Source organism: Clytia hemisphaerica, unplaced genomic scaffold (assembly GCF_902728285.1).
Source record: "Clytia hemisphaerica strain Z4C2 unplaced genomic scaffold, Clytia hemisphaerica genome assembly, whole genome shotgun sequence".
NCBI classification, from domain to species: Eukaryota; Metazoa; Cnidaria; class Hydrozoa; order Leptothecata; family Clytiidae; genus Clytia; species Clytia hemisphaerica.
This window is the reverse complement of record NW_027103974.1, coordinates 989,875-1,005,287: the sequence shown is the minus strand read 5'-3', so window position 1 is coordinate 1,005,287 and position 15,413 is coordinate 989,875. Positions and strand designations below refer to the sequence as shown.

The 15,413-nt window shown below is 35.7% G+C and overlaps 1 protein-coding gene across 6 annotated transcripts in view; it reads right to left on the bottom strand.

Moving 5' to 3' along the window:
• Positions 1 to 15,413, bottom strand: part of LOC136810661 (uncharacterized) — a 95,790-nt gene that overhangs the window by 61,273 nt on the left and 19,104 nt on the right. For 4 of the 6 annotated variants that reach the window (XR_010847137.1, XM_067067231.1, XM_067067232.1 and 1 more), the window contains 12 exons: positions 15,149 to 15,314; positions 14,453 to 14,479; positions 13,573 to 13,700; positions 7,404 to 7,524; positions 6,966 to 7,116; positions 6,339 to 6,466; positions 5,534 to 5,758; positions 4,702 to 4,850; positions 3,948 to 4,035; positions 3,049 to 3,246; positions 804 to 956; positions 51 to 266 (listed from right to left, as the gene is read on the bottom strand). Coding sequence is in view for 5 of the 6 variants with exons in the window: in XM_067067231.1 (XP_066923332.1) it covers positions 51 to 266; positions 804 to 956; positions 3,049 to 3,246; positions 3,948 to 4,035; positions 4,702 to 4,850; positions 5,534 to 5,758; positions 6,339 to 6,466; positions 6,966 to 7,116; positions 7,404 to 7,524; positions 13,573 to 13,700; positions 14,453 to 14,479; positions 15,149 to 15,314 (1,750 nt within the window). In the remaining variant the exon portion in view is untranslated. The remainder of the gene's footprint in view (positions 1 to 50; positions 267 to 803; positions 957 to 3,048; positions 3,247 to 3,947; positions 4,036 to 4,701; positions 4,851 to 5,533; positions 5,759 to 6,338; positions 6,467 to 6,965; positions 7,117 to 7,403; positions 7,525 to 13,572; positions 13,701 to 14,452; positions 14,480 to 15,148; positions 15,315 to 15,413) is intronic. The other 2 variants (XM_067067234.1, XM_067067233.1) reach the window with 2 other exon arrangements.

Here is a 15,413-nt window from a genome sequence, read left to right as displayed (position 1 = left end):
AATCAGACAGTTGTAAAACGACAAAAAAAAACTATATTTCAGTAACCTACCTTCTTTATAAAGGTTGACGATCAGTTCTTTGGGTAATGCGTAGTAATAAATAGCCAATAAATTCATCGAGAACATATTCCTCAGGAATTTTGGCTCGTCATTTCTGGTACCGATATAAAGTTTGGTGAATTGGTCGGAATCAGTACTCTCTGCTTTGGCTTCTTTCGGGGTCATTGATTTGATCATTTTGCCATTGACATAAATATTCACGCCAACTACCGAACAAGGGTTATAATTTGAAATGAGAATTTTTTTCTGATCTTTTAAAAAACACACCCACATATATTAAAAGCTACAGTATTCCAGAGCTATTTATTTAAGGATAATTGTTCAGAAAAACAAAAGGAATTTAGCTTATTAAAGGGGCAAAAGTTGATCACAAAAATAATAGCCACTAAGTTTCAATGAATTTTAAGTTAAAAAGTTACACAGTATACAGGAAACCATCAAGTTTAGTTGATCCCAATAAATGTTTGTAAAGGCCGGTCTCCACTTGCCGTCCTGCGTTCGCACATTTTCGCTTCAATCCTTTTTGCTTGGAAAAAAGATTACGTCATAAAAATGTAGCGCGCGCTCGAAAATAGGAATACATTTCAACTTTTTTCAACCGTTACGTCAGTTCGCGCCAATGGAATTGTTTCATCTTTCTTTTGACCAATAGTGTTGAAGCCTTGCTCGAAAATATGCAATCGCAGTGTAGACCAGCCTTAAGAAGTGTTGATGATAAAAAGAATTTCCAATAGAAAATCTACCTTCTGGTGACCAAGTGAAAGCGAAGAAAGTCCATTGTTCTTCTTTTGACGTAGCGAATGTTATTCCAGTGAAGGCTATTTCGTAATAGTGAGACTTCGTTCGAAGCAAAAGATACCATTTTTGTGCATTCCCATCGTAATATAACGAGAAACCTAAAAAGAATTAGATTTTTTTACTCAAAACTCCAAAGAAGGTTATTATTAGAAGTGACTGATGAAATCAAGTTTTGCTTTCTGTCTTTCTTTTTAATGAAATGAAAATTAAAATGAGGTAGGGTATGGTTCCTTTCTGATGAAGAAAAGCTTCTGCTAGACGTTTTTTATAAGAGCATCCAAAATGTTTGAAGCCTTGGGATGTTCTTAACTTTTTTGAGTTTTAACCCTAAAATTGTTCTTTAAACATGTTCTTATTTTTGTTATTTTTTGATAAATTATTTTCCTAAGAAATTCGGTGTTTTAGAGTCTGCAAAACCTAAAAATGCTGTTCTTAACATTTTGGCCATCGAAACCTTATGTTCTTATATAGTTTGTTCTCATAAAAGACGTGTATCGTCCTTAATGAGAATAGGCAGCGGTTGATGTTACAGTCACCTCTCTCTGATTCGAATCTCTGTAATTAGAATCTTTCTGTAATTCGAACTTGAACATCAGTCTCCTCAACTGGAAAGTAGTTTTAAAAATGCTCTCTACAATTCGATTAATCCTATCATTCGAAAAAAAGTCTTAGACCATTGAAGATAGAATTAGAGAGAGAGCTAAGTGTGTTTTAAATTGTAGATCAAAAAGTAACAAGCAACATGCTGAATGGACCTACCTAATGATTAACATAAGATGAAAATAAGAAAAAAGTGACAATAATTGTACAAAAATTCAGAATGGAAAAATAAAGCTTGTGTGTTGAATAATGTAAAATGCTAAAAATGAATTTCCCCAAACGAAAATCACTTAAACAATTCAGGCCCAAAAAACCTTTTAGGCAGTTTTTGGCCCAAATTTGCCCAAATATATTTTTTTTCGAAAATCGGCCTCCGTCACATTTTAGGCATTGCCATTTTGCATCATTGTGCAAAAAATCAGAAAAAAATAATGAGTCAACATTGAGAAAAGCTATATTTTCTTATTTGGTTAAAGGGAATTTCCCCAAAATACGAAAATCCGTTTTTTAAGGCATATAAGAATTTTCGGGAAAAACCACTTCAGCCATTCTTTAAAGAATCTTGCCCTCCATCTTTGTACAAAAAATCAGAAAAAAATAATGACAGGATTTTGCACACAAAGTCCAAAAAACCCTATTTTTAGGTAGTTTTTGGCCCAAATTTGCCCAAATAAATTTTTTCTCAAAAATCGGACTCCGTCACGTTCTGGGCATTGCCATTTTGCATCATTGTGCAAAAAATCAGAAAAAACTAATGAGCCAATCCTGAGAAAAGCTGGTAACAGACAGACGAACGGACGAACGGACGAACGGACATGGGTTAATTTATAGAACCTCCACCGGGGTACCCGGAGGTAGGTCCAAAAAGGCTAAACCAGTAGCGTAGACAGGATAGGAGAGGCGCAAAATTTTTGTAGGAGAGCAGATTTTTATGACACTCTAATTATCTTTTTACATTATGAAAAGATAATAAGTGTGTCATAAAAATCTGCTCTCTTACACAAATTTTGCGCCCCTCCTGTCTACGCTACTGCTAACCTAGGCTGCACGCATCCCCTCTGATATGATTTGATATAGGGGATGCGTATCGTCTAAAATATTTCTGTCCCAACTTACCCCCGTCTTTTCTTTTTTCTTTTTTGATTATGCGTCATAGCAATACAATGACTTCTTATTTTCTTTGTTCAATGAATGAAAATTGATAATTATGAAAACAACAGCACAATGACTTCATTTTTTTCTTTCTTTGATTGGATGTGACGAAATTATGTAAATTTATGCAAATTTTGGTTACCCCAAATTTGAGGTAACTCTCGGACGAGAATTTCATGCACGATACGCATCCCCTATAACAAAATAAATTCTGGGGATGCGCGCAGCCTACTACTAACCACACCAAGTGATTGCTAAAACACATTTTCAGTTTGAACTTATATCCTTCTAGAGTAGGACGATTTATCTTCCAGATCAGTGGGTGTGGTTGGTTAAGCATTTTCACTTTAAATTATTGACAAGAAAAGTTTAAGAATGATTCTCCTTTTAAACAATAAGCTCAAACAAAATGTTCTCTCTATGTACTAAAATTTTCACCTTTGCTCATTCTGCCACCGCTGGAAATGTAATAATATTTTTTAATTGCACCGCCTTTTCCATTTGACCCTTGGTAGCTGGACAACCAAAAGGAGACGGTCAGACCGGCTTGAAGAGTTTTCTTTTGCATTGTACTCGGTACATTTTGCATTCCATCAGAAGCTTGCAAACAAAGGTCTGGATCACTGACGCAAGTTTCTATAAAAGATATGACTTGGTGACTTATTTAAGAAACTGAAACTGCTATCCAATCAATCTTACTGTAGCTTAAATCGTCCAAATAACAACGCACATATTTTGTTTAGAAATGCACACTTTTATACCGCGCAAGGTCCAACTAATGTAATAAAAGTTGGGTTTCTTATAGTAGCCGGCCAACCCTGGATGATACGAATCATCATTCCCATGTGATTACTTTGAAAGTAGCCTGGATATGATGAAAAGACTAAGAATGAAGGCAAAACTGTGAACCCCGAAAATGGGTAAAAAATAGGTTCTCATTAAAAAATTGCATAACAAGGGAAATATAAAAAAAAGTTTGGACCGAATTCTTTTAACTGGAAACAAAGCGTTATCTAACGTTGCAACGTTGTATCGACATGATTATTAACCCTTTGTGCGTGCTGGTTTTTTTTTGAAACTCGAAACTTTAAAGTGCCATAAAAGCTTGTAGCTTTTGATTTAGAAGATGGTTTTGGTACCATTGGAAAGCTATTTTTATACTTTCTAAAAGCATTCGGTTTATACCCCTTTAAATCAAGTGGTCAGGAGCTATGGCCTAAACTCTGAGACTCAGTATTTTGTCTTGTTTTGGACGCATATACGCGTCCCTCGTGGTCTAAGGGTTAATGTGATTAATGCAACGTTAAGTATCAAAATTAGGTTGTTGTTATACTCACTTGCAAAATCTCCCATATAAGCGTAAGAGCTCGATAAGATGCGTAAGTGATACCCTCTCGTTGCTGAATACATCAAACGAGGTTTGTTCTGAAAATATGAAAATAAATATATCAAAAAAATATTTCAGAAAGCCTACAGATTCGCTTGCTTGAACATACGGCTCATCAAAGAAGTTTCACAATTGAATCGACGTACCACGACAAAAAGTCTAGTGTCTCGCTGTTACGCCAAAATGCTCTTTGTTTGTTTCTGTAGAGTTGCTAAACAACAGACAGTCGGGTGCAATTCTCCATGTTCTGAGTTAAGACAGTTGCACACGACGACGAAAGTCTGAATGGAAACGAAGCTGAAAAAGCTGAAAAATAATTTTATCACCCCGCATATCAGCTTTTTCTCCCGCGCTTTTGCCAAAAGAATCGCACTCGCTCGCTCTGAGTCATGAATAAAGTGTCAATCTTTGAGATTGTTTTTAACATAGACAGGTACGAGCCAGGAAGTATCTTATCCATTTGGTAAACTTCCTAAAGAAAACAGATAAAAGGCTTCTAGGTTGGGACCGTAACTTTTTACAAAATTTTACTTCATTAAAAGCTTTGACGAAGAGACTCAACCCCTTACCCAGGCACAATCTCTTTTTTGATTTATTTGACCATTGACCCTGGCATTAACTAAATAAAAATTCCCCTCTATGAGGAGGGCTCTGAGATTGAGGGTGGACAAGATCTACTGTTAAGCGCCGTTTAGAAAACATACCTCTAATATTCCGGCATTATTGATTGAATCTTGTTGGAAGTACATTGGCGAGTACATGATTTCTCCATTACCCTCGTGGTGGTGCCATAATCGTTTCCATGCCCAAAACCATCGTGCGTAATAATAAATATTTGAAGTCAGTGCGTATTCTGGAAGAAATGGGAAATAATGTTTGGAAAGTCTCCTCGACACATAGGTAATTTTTGAACATATTGTGATCACTGTAAACTTTAATTTTTCATCTGAGAGGGACAAGTCTAGTTCTTAAGTCTATTGATGGCTTCTTTTGACGCCAAAGTAATGACTTTGATTGGAGCCCAGGTTGTCGGGCCCAGAGCCTTCGATTTTTTTACGTCACTTTAAACTTTTGAAGCCATTGCAGTATGAAAAAAATCGAATTTGCGTCAGGACACTTGAAAGGCTTCGTTTTTCAGAAATTCGTCAAAGAGGAACTCACTAAGAAACGAGATGAAAAACCCCGGGTTTTGGTGAGGTGCTCGCTAGGGGATGCACAGCCTAGAGATTTTTTGTTTTTTCAAAAACATATCCGACAGGGTCGCAAAATAGCTTTAAATTTTCAAATCTTTTCATGTTGAAATACTAGATTTTTTTATCTGACATGGTCCAGACTTCGCCTGTCAGGAACAGGAATGAAGAGTCATTTTGTATCCCTTAGTAAAGATCCTAAGGCCGTTAAAGCCAGTACCCTGGGGTTTCAAGAGAAAAGTTTCCCCATCCCTCACATTATGCAGAGACCGCCAGAGCTAAAATTCCACAATCAAAAATCCCATTCTTGGCAAATACTGGTAGTTAACGACTCAAAGCTTCTTACTTGTTCCAGCCATATACTCGATCTCCTTGAGAGCCAAGATACGTTCATAAATCACCAAATCATCCATTCTGAAGTCAGAAAATGAATTTTGTTCTGTGTTTGTTACACCATTATTGAGTCTCCCAATAGTCATCGATGTTTGCGAAGAAGCAGCAAATTTTTGACTGTAGGAGGTTGATGATCCACTTAAAACGCCATCTTGGTAGTAACGGAGGCCTTCTGATGCTATTTATAAAAGATATTTAAGGTATTCAATAATCATGTTGGTAATAAAAAAAATAAATAAAGAAGTACTTAAGCTTGACTAGAATCGTTATGTAGATAGTACACCAGTCGCCTGGAATTATTACGTAAACTTGACAATTTTTTAAGTTTGAGTTTTAATAGCTGGAGAGGTTTGGCGTTTGGCAGAGAAACGGGTATTTGTACCCTTTTAATGTCTGGTATGGTTGAAATCACCGAAAATTTGAACAGAATTGCTGACTTTAGATGCACTATCAGAGAGAGAAACCTGTGTGTTATATGCCCGGGATACAGGAGAATTTAAGCGAAAATAATCGATCGGAATTTCGGAATTTCGGAATTGGAACCAAAAAGTCAAAGTTTTAGGAATTTTCGACTGAAAAGAAATTTCACTTTTCATTTTAACGGTGTGAAGTAAATTGCGGAAAAATTAACGGAATGGCCGCGGAAGTTGCTACCCCCTAAACTCCCCCTCCCGCCATTGCGTCATTCCAACATACACGCGTTGCTATGACAAATCTCTATGTGAGAACCTAACCAAAAGAAAATATGCATCTCTTACCTGACCAAGTGAAAGAGATGTGGAACCATTTTGAATAAACAAATGACGTCATTTTAATCACGTGACCACCTTCACTGTGTTGTAAATGTAACTCAAAGCCACCGTTTCGGTAAACCAATGCATAACCCCTGAAAAAATTATTATTATTATATTAAAGAGAGTCACAATCAACTCTCTCTGATTCGAATCTCTATTATTCAAATTTTTCTTTAATTCGAACTAAAATATTGGTCCCCTCAGCTAAAAAATAATGTAAATTACTCTCTGTAATTCGAATCTATTCGAATAAAATATTTGGTCCCCTGAAAATGAAATTAGAGAGAGAGAAAGAGAGTCATATGTAATTACTAACAAGATTAAGTTTTAGTTTGAGATTAGATATTTTCTAAACAGATTCGTTTCCTGACCAAACTGTCATAAAAAAACAGCAGAAAAAAATTGAAAAAAATTCTATCCTAAAGCAGCATAAGACAGTTTGATCTCAATCATGGTAAAGTAAACAAACCAATCTCCGAGCTGACGAAAATCTGAAAATACGTTTCACCTAAACGATTGATTGAAAGATTCAGTTTCAATTCCCGAAAAAAAATAAAGGTACACTACGGCATACTCAACAAATGCTTTTACCTGTTTTTTAGTTGAAGACCACCACTGGCCCAAACGTAAAACTCGTTGAATCCTTTGCTTTTCATTTTTGCGATTGCATTTTCTTCCATTTTCAACCAAAAGGAAATGGTGATTCCATTTGTGCAAAGTGTTGGATCTGTACTGCATTCACCTGGTGATAAAAAATAAATTGTTAATTAATCAAAGATGAATTTTGATGATTTTTTTAATTGGGTAATTGAGTAGTAAAAATTAGTTAAAAAGAAGGACATTAAAACTCGCTTCAGAGTTACCTCTTAAGGCCAGACTCCACTTTCGCGCGAAATGGGCGACAGTTTTAAATTGTTAAAATACATGGACAAGGAAAATAAGAACCTTTAGAGTACACATTTTCTTTAAAAAAGTTACAAACATCTAACAATATTGGACGGGGAGATTTCAGAGGTCAAAAATACATACCTTTGAAAGGTCCCAAATCAACGGATGGAAATTGGTTTGCTGAACATTGATCATCTTTATCGTTCAAAGTAAGAACACGTCCTTGGAACCCTCTGAACGCATCAGACACCAATTTCGCTCCCTGTGATATATGAACATTTTGGTAATAATAAAATAAATTTTGAAACAAGACCAAGTGACCCCCCCCCCAGGGGATAATACAAGCCACTAGCGACTATATATTATATATGCCGCAACAGTTATTACACAATTTTTCAAGAGAGTAATTTTGGGACCCTTTCAGAGACTCAATTGCTAATTTATGGTTTTGTACCCCTGTGATATATCGATCTGCGCCGACCAATCAAGATTCTATTTAGCGCGCAATCAACGCAGAGAAAAGTAACCATGACGACCATCCAAGATCTTGGAAGTGCTCTGACCAAGGATTTATTATACACTGGATATACAAGTAACAGATTTTTGCCGATTTCTCGTGTACTAGCTGTGTCCGCAGTAATGATATTATTGTTCACTCTCCTTCCCTCATTAAATGATTTTTCGAAGCATTTTTATTGCATTTCTTATCGAAAATCACTCATCCAGTTCCCAAAAGAGAATTAAAACTTTCCTGTGAGAGTTAGATTCTTCCACTTAATTGCTAATTATAAAGTCGTTATGACGTTTCAAGCTGTGAGAAAGATGCAAAAGACGTGTTGTGTATAAGAAATTTAATATTGACACCGGAAATTTTCAAACTTTAACCTCAGAAAAACCACCTTGCCACCACGTGCCTCCAAAGGATTTTCACACCAAAGTGGAGCCAAGACACTCAAGTCTTATGTATTTTAATTTCAGCTCTTCTAGGGACAGTCTTGGAAAGATATTTCCAATTGCAAATTTCGTGTCACTATAAGCATTTTGTCTGAATTTCTTGTCTAATGATGTTTTTCTCACATTAGATTTCACAAATGTATCCAGCTTGGAATGATAGCCTTACTTTCAAACTTTTTTTTCTGCAAATGTACAAAAAGAAAGAGCTAGAGAACTTTTTAAAATAAGACTGATAAACATTTTCAAAAATCGGACATCTTCGAGCCGCCATGACAGTTGTCCTTTGCGGACAAAGCTAGAACATCAATTGTTTTCTGAAACAATGAAAGTACAATGACCGCTCTCCATCGTTTTATGAGTCGTTTATCCAGTGTATAATAAATCTTTGCTCTGACCATAGTCAAAAAATGGATTTTGGTATTTGAACATAAAAGTTATATTTCAGGTTCCTTAACACTTTTAACAAAGAATTGCCTTTATAAATTGCTTTTTAATCGAACCCCTTAAGAGTAACTAAGAATTTAATTGTAAAAATGACGTTATGAACTTTGAAAAGATGTTAATAATATGTTGCTCTTTTACAAAAAGTGCTTAGTTTTAATGGGTAATTAACTTTTTTGTTTCAAAATTTCTTTACACTGTCTGCAAAGAATTGAACTATTTGAAATTTTGCGGAAAACTTTTCTAAAACGATGTGTCAAAAGTTATGACTGTTTTTTTAAGCAAAATCCAGATGAACAAGTGACCTACCTGGTAATGCATTTAACACATATATAATTGTTATCTACGTGAGCATGAACGTTAAACAATCATTCAGAACAAAAATAGTGACGATTTATTAAAATCAGTCGTTTGTTTCTTATAAAAAAAAACGTTTAGAAACCAAAATTTCATGCTCTTGAAATATTCTTTCACATTCAAGACTTCGTGAGCATAAAAAGACATCTATCTCATCAACAAATTGAGTAATTTGGCTAAGAACATTGATGTGTGCTTATTAATAGTGATTCTTATAGATAAAGATGCGTTTTTTGAGCTGAAAAGTTTTTTTACAAAAATCTGCTTGACCCATCTTTTACCTACTTTCATGCAAAAAATCAGAAAAAAAACAACGATCCAATATTTCACAAAGTCCAAAAAACCCTTATTTAGCCGTTTTTTGGCCCAAATTTGCCCGAAAACATTTTTTTTCGAAAATCGGGCTCAGTCACATTCGAGGGTTTATAATTATGCATCTTTGTGCAAAAAATCATAAAGAATGGAAGAGCCAATCTCGAGAAAAGCTAATACCTAATATAATGTGCTTATAAAAAAGATATCGAATTTGGCCAGTTTTCCTATAAAAACACGACAAGCAACCAAAATTTCATGTCTAAACACACATATTCTTCAAAAGTAAGCCCTCATGAGCAAAAAAAACTTCTATCTCATAAAGAAATTGAGTAATTTGACTAAGGACATTGATGTATGCTTATTAATAGTGATTCTTATAGATAAACATGCGTTTTTTAAGCCAAATAATTTTTTTTGCAAAAATCTGCTTGAGCCATCTTTTACCTATGATAGTACCCTACTTTCATGCAAAAAATCAAAAAAATTTAATGATCCAATTTTTCACAAAATCCAAAAAACCCGTTTTTTAGCCGTTTTTTGGCCCAAATTTGCCCAAAAATTCGAAAATCGGGCTCCGTCACATTTTTGCCACCACTGTACCAAAAATCAAATGATTCCTATGATTCAATCTCGAGAAAAGCTGGTAACGAACGGACAGACGGACGGACAGAGGTGAATTTATAGGACCTTCACCCCACCGGGGTAGGTCCAAAAATTGATGAAAAACCACTATTTTGAAGATTTCGAGACAAAGAAGCATTTACAAAGATTTTCCGCAAAAATTTTTAATTGTTCGGTAAAAGATACACCATCTACTGCGAAAATTTTTTCAAAATGTTTTTTCTTCGCCGAAACTAAGCTCTTCAAAGTTGAAATACTCTTCCTCGCAAAAGTCTTCATTTTCTTCTTCGTCGAATTTTCCAATGCAACTTTTGAATTTTCAGATTCAGGAATAGTTTGTCTAACAGAAAATGTATAACATGCCATAGTTTTGTTGGTTACATCAGTATCAGAAAACACATTTTAAACACGGCAATTATGAAAAATTCACTATGGTCAGAGCCCTTAAGTTCAAAGTTGATATTTGTATTTGCGTCGTTGAAAACACAACTCAAAAATGTCATCAACGCTTTTTAAAAAGAGTCAGCGATAGAGAACCATAATATAAAGGTTTGTCTATTGTTTCGATTCAATTGAAGCAACATACCACAATTAATAGTTTTGTACCTACTGTTATATATTTGGGAATCATGTAGAAGATTTCTTTTAAAAGAAACTCATTTCAATTACACTTGGAGGGGCTTTGAGGTTTCTGGGGAATTCGCCAATAGTAAACATGCATACTGATGAAGTCTGCTAGACATTAATATGGCAATATTTGCTCTTCATTTTTGATTCTTTCTACAGTGATTAGATTGACACAAAATTTCTCTACTTGGTCTTCAGAGGTTAATATGTTCTTTGAAAACTCAACCTCTGATACTCAGGGTACTGTGCGAGACTTGCAAGGGTATAAAGAAAAAAGGGACCCTTACGGCTCGCACATAACCGACGGCACCTATTTTGTCTAAGTAACCCCTTTAAAACGTGAAAAGGCTGAGTTTGATTTTACCAGGAAGAATGACGTCTGAACTCGTCGTTGTATTGACATTCACTGCCGTAATGGTCATGCCAGCACTGCTCCTCTAGAAACCCAGCTACAAATCAACCGCTAAGCAACACAGCTTGTGTCTTGAAAGAACGTTTTGTTTATGGGACGAGGGTGATTTTGACGCACTAATGAGAGAGTCGCGAACCATCAAAAAAGCTCTCAAGACGTATTCCAGTAAACAGTGTAATGCACAATTCTCAAAGACGTTTGCTAAACTCGTTTTCATGGGCAAAATCAATACTGCTCTCAAAATACTCGCTAACCAGGGAGGAGGTGGTGCGGTCAATCTATCGTGAAATCTGCAATTCGAACAAAATGATCTAGTGGACCATCTGGTTTAGACTCAGACCAAGAACAAAATATTTTTGACGTACTTTGACGTCATTTCATTGCAAATTTATTACCTGACTCCTCAAAAGCCGACCGTTAAGAGTTGATTGGGTGTACATGTTTTTCTTGTATAAGAACATCCAAAATTTTCGAAGCCTTGGGATATTCTTAACTTTTTGAGTCTTAAGCCTAAAAATCTTCTTATTTTCCTTCATATTTTATAGTACGCAAAGCCTTAAAATGTTCTTATCGTGTTCTTAATAATTTTGTTCTTATAAAAAACGTGTATCAAGACGTTCTAATGAAAAGAAAAGTTTTTGAGAAGGCTCAGTCTCGCTTTTACTCTATGATTTCTCGTTTCATCATTTTTGATCTGCCCAATCGGCACAAAATAAAACACAGTTCGTTCGTGATATTAAAATAATCTGATTTGATTGACAAGTTAAATTGATTTGTAAAATACAAATGTGTGACGTCATTTGGCAGATTTTAAAAGCTTTTTGTTTTGAAAAATATCTTTCTCACAAACTTTCAGCTTCCGCGGCGCAATTGGTTAGCGCGTTTGGCTGTTAACCGAAAGGTTGGTGGTTCAAGCCCACCCGGGAGCGAAATTGTTTGACATTTTTCTCATCAGATTTGACATCCGAGAGCCCTTCAGTTTCCTCACTTATCCATGACGCGGTATGTTGAGATTCCAAAATCCACAAAGGTTGAAAGTGTCTCTCATAGTCCTTATAGGGGTACAAGAACCCCAACTTCGTTCCCGTATATCCCAGGCTTTATTTTACGTTACTGACGGACTCAAGAGAATACCCTGATGTTGGCTGATGCTGATCTCAGAGGGGGAACTTCTCAAAATAATACGTCATAACAAATTCTGACGTTACAAAGTTACACTTCAATGCAACGGCTTCAAAAAAGAAGAACGAATGAAATCTGACGTTTTGTTTTTGAATTACGTAATCTTACGCGTTCGAAAACCAGACAATGTCAGGGTATTATGGTATTATCAGGCGCAATCATTCAGTAAGCATCAAAAAGCTTATAGTACACAGGAAACGAGGTTGCAAAAACCCTAAAACAGCAAATCAGTCTCTGAAAACGGGGGGCTCGATTTGAAACGACCGTATGTGCCGCCCAAAATCAGGCCCATTTGAGTAGATTTGGGCGTTTTCTTGAGAATATTGGTCCATTTCAAAGCTTAAGTTGCGGTAAGTTGCTTACCTTCAGGGTGCACTTACCTTGAGTGTCCCTTTGCCCGGGCTGAAAAGGTCCCGCCAAACATTAAGAAATATTAAAAAACAACTCCCTCAGAGGGTCATAAATTCACTTAATTTAGACAATAGTATGAAGATTTTGGAAGATGTGTGGGGGAAAAGGCTCTCAAAGGGGTCGTAAAAACATCAAAAAAGTAGCAAAAATTTTAGAATTCAGTACAAATCAGTACAAATCTCACAGGATCGATTTTTGCAATAAATACAGTTAGACAATTCCTAGTGCCGTAGCAAAATGCCCAATAATTTTTTCAAAAATGGTTATTTTGCTAAATGCAAAGTTTTTCTTGTTTTTTCTTGAAAGCATTTTGTTTTGAGTGCATTTTCAAGCAATTTAGATCTTAAATTTTCAAAATTTCCCCCCTCGGGCCAAACCATGGTTGGCCCCCGCGGTGTCACTAAACTTCAGCCCCCCAATAAGAAAATGCTTCCTACGGCACTGATTCCTCATAAAAAAATTTTTTTCCTCTCGAATTAGCCGGATCGGGGGGGGGGGATACTTAGGCAAAATGGGTGCCGGGTGTACAAACCATAAAGGCTCCCTTTTCAACACACTCGAAAGTCCCTCAAAGAGGTAAAAAGAACCATTCAAAAGCAATAGAGTCTCTGTAAGGGTTCCAAAATTATGGAAATCAAAAATCAAATCCCTCAAAGTGTCATAAATTCTTGAAATATGGACTCAAATTTGAAAATGTTGGCTGGAAATTAGGGGAAAAAGCCTCTCTAAGGATGGCCAAAACATCTAAAAATGGACGCAAAATTTTCGAAACTCGGTCTTTCTAAGGGTCGATTTTCGACCTTTGACTCGGACAAACCCATCACCTAACCCCACACCTAGTACCCCCGGGGCCGGATATACCCGCCACTAATTATAGTAGCGTATAGTGGTCGACCAGAAAATTGAGAACAACTTTTTTCCTTGCGACACCAGAGCCTAGCAAAACTGTAATTTTCCATACGAGTCAAAGGGCAAATAAATCACACTTACACAATTCATAATAGCTTTATTGAAGGTGATGGAATCAAAAACATAATTCTTGTTGGATTCTTCGAAAGCATAACAATGTTTTGCATTTGCATATTTCAATTTACAATATTCCACTTCCGCAACCATCACTGGAAAAAATTGGAAATTCAACGACCAATAAGATTATGCTAGGTTCTCTCTGGTTGATTTTTATTGTGAGACAAACTGATCGATTTTAGTTAATCTTTCCGTTAAACGTACGCGGCGTACGAGATTTGGGTATTGCAAAAATCGACCAGTTTTACTTCGCAATTTTGAAATCCTAAAATTGGTTCGGTATCGAAATTAGATCTTCATTAGCGATATTAAGCAAGTGTTTATTTAGACCGTTCAATGCGATACCGTAGGCCTGTACATAAGATTTCACTTGCATGGTTTGCTTTGGCAAGTTATGTACAGGCCTACGGTATCGGACTTTACGGTCAAAATAAACCCGTGCTTAACCTCGCTATTAAGTCGGTAGTGAGACGATTTCATTCTTAACTTCCAGAATTTTGGCAAATTGGCTCAAAAACAAAAAGTCAGTGATGAATAAAAAACATTTTAATCCTAAATTTTGAAAACTAAGAAATTTTTTTCGGTATTTCGAAAATCAGAGCCCTCGTACGCCCCACTAATACAATGATGTCATACACCGTACTTGGTAAAGTCGTGGGGCTGATAAGGAAGTTTTGGGCTGGGACTGAATTTTTCCATAATTAAAAATTTCTTCGATGAGAAAATAAAACTTGTACTTTTTGCGAGTTCTTGATTTCTTGACTGGAATAAAGAAAATCAGGTAGGTAAGTCCTTCCAAATCATAAGGGATCACAAACATTAAAATAAAGAAACAAAAACCTACAGTCTTGTTGTTCGGTTTGTTCAGCAACTAAAAATGAATAATAACATTGTTTCAAATAATTGATATCAAATTTATCGGTTTTTGAGCTAAGATATACAGTTGATTCTCTCTAATTCGACGTTCTACTATTCGATGCGCTCCCTTATACGATGAAAATTCGAATTAGAGAGCGTCAACTTTTTTCCCAGCAAATCCAAAAAGTTTTAGAGCCTTTCCTACGAAACTTGGTTAAACCATGTTTTATTAACAAGGTGGTGACCAAAAGACAAAGTTCTTGATTTTCGTCCTTTCAAATGAGTGGGGTTAGTTTTTATTTATAACCAATGGCGACGGATTGCAATTATATTTAAGTCAGAAAAAGAAAATCCACATTCAAAATGGAGGGTTTGTATTTCATGGTTTGCTTGCTTTGCTGCAGAGAACACCAACAACATCATCTTCGTAAAAAAAAACATCTTAACCAATCTTCCAAAATATCATTCCGTAACAATATAATATTTCAATATTCCTAAATTTTTGAGTTTTAAGCTTTTTAATTGCAACATTTTGTGAGTATTTTTGTGCAATTTTCTGAGAAATCGGTTTTTTATTGTCTGCAGAGCCTTAGCAATGTTCTTGATATTTTGGTCATCGAAGCCGCCTTGTGCTCTTTCCTTTCCAACTTAGTTTGCTCTTATAACAGAAACGTGTACATACCTTCACAAATTTCATTTTTCATTCCAGACAAAACTTTCGTCAACTCTTTGAAACTTGTCTTGAAAAACCATTCTGGTTTGGTGGCCCAAGCTTTCAATTTCTCATCATCAAATTGACCTATTCCCAAAGCCATCACGCCCCAATTGTTCTCTTTGAACTTACTGATCTAAAATACCCAAAAAATAATTTTAAAAACATTGAATAAAAAAGGATACTGGTAAAAAGAACACGGAACTTTTTGAATCTCGAAATTTCTGTGCCAAAC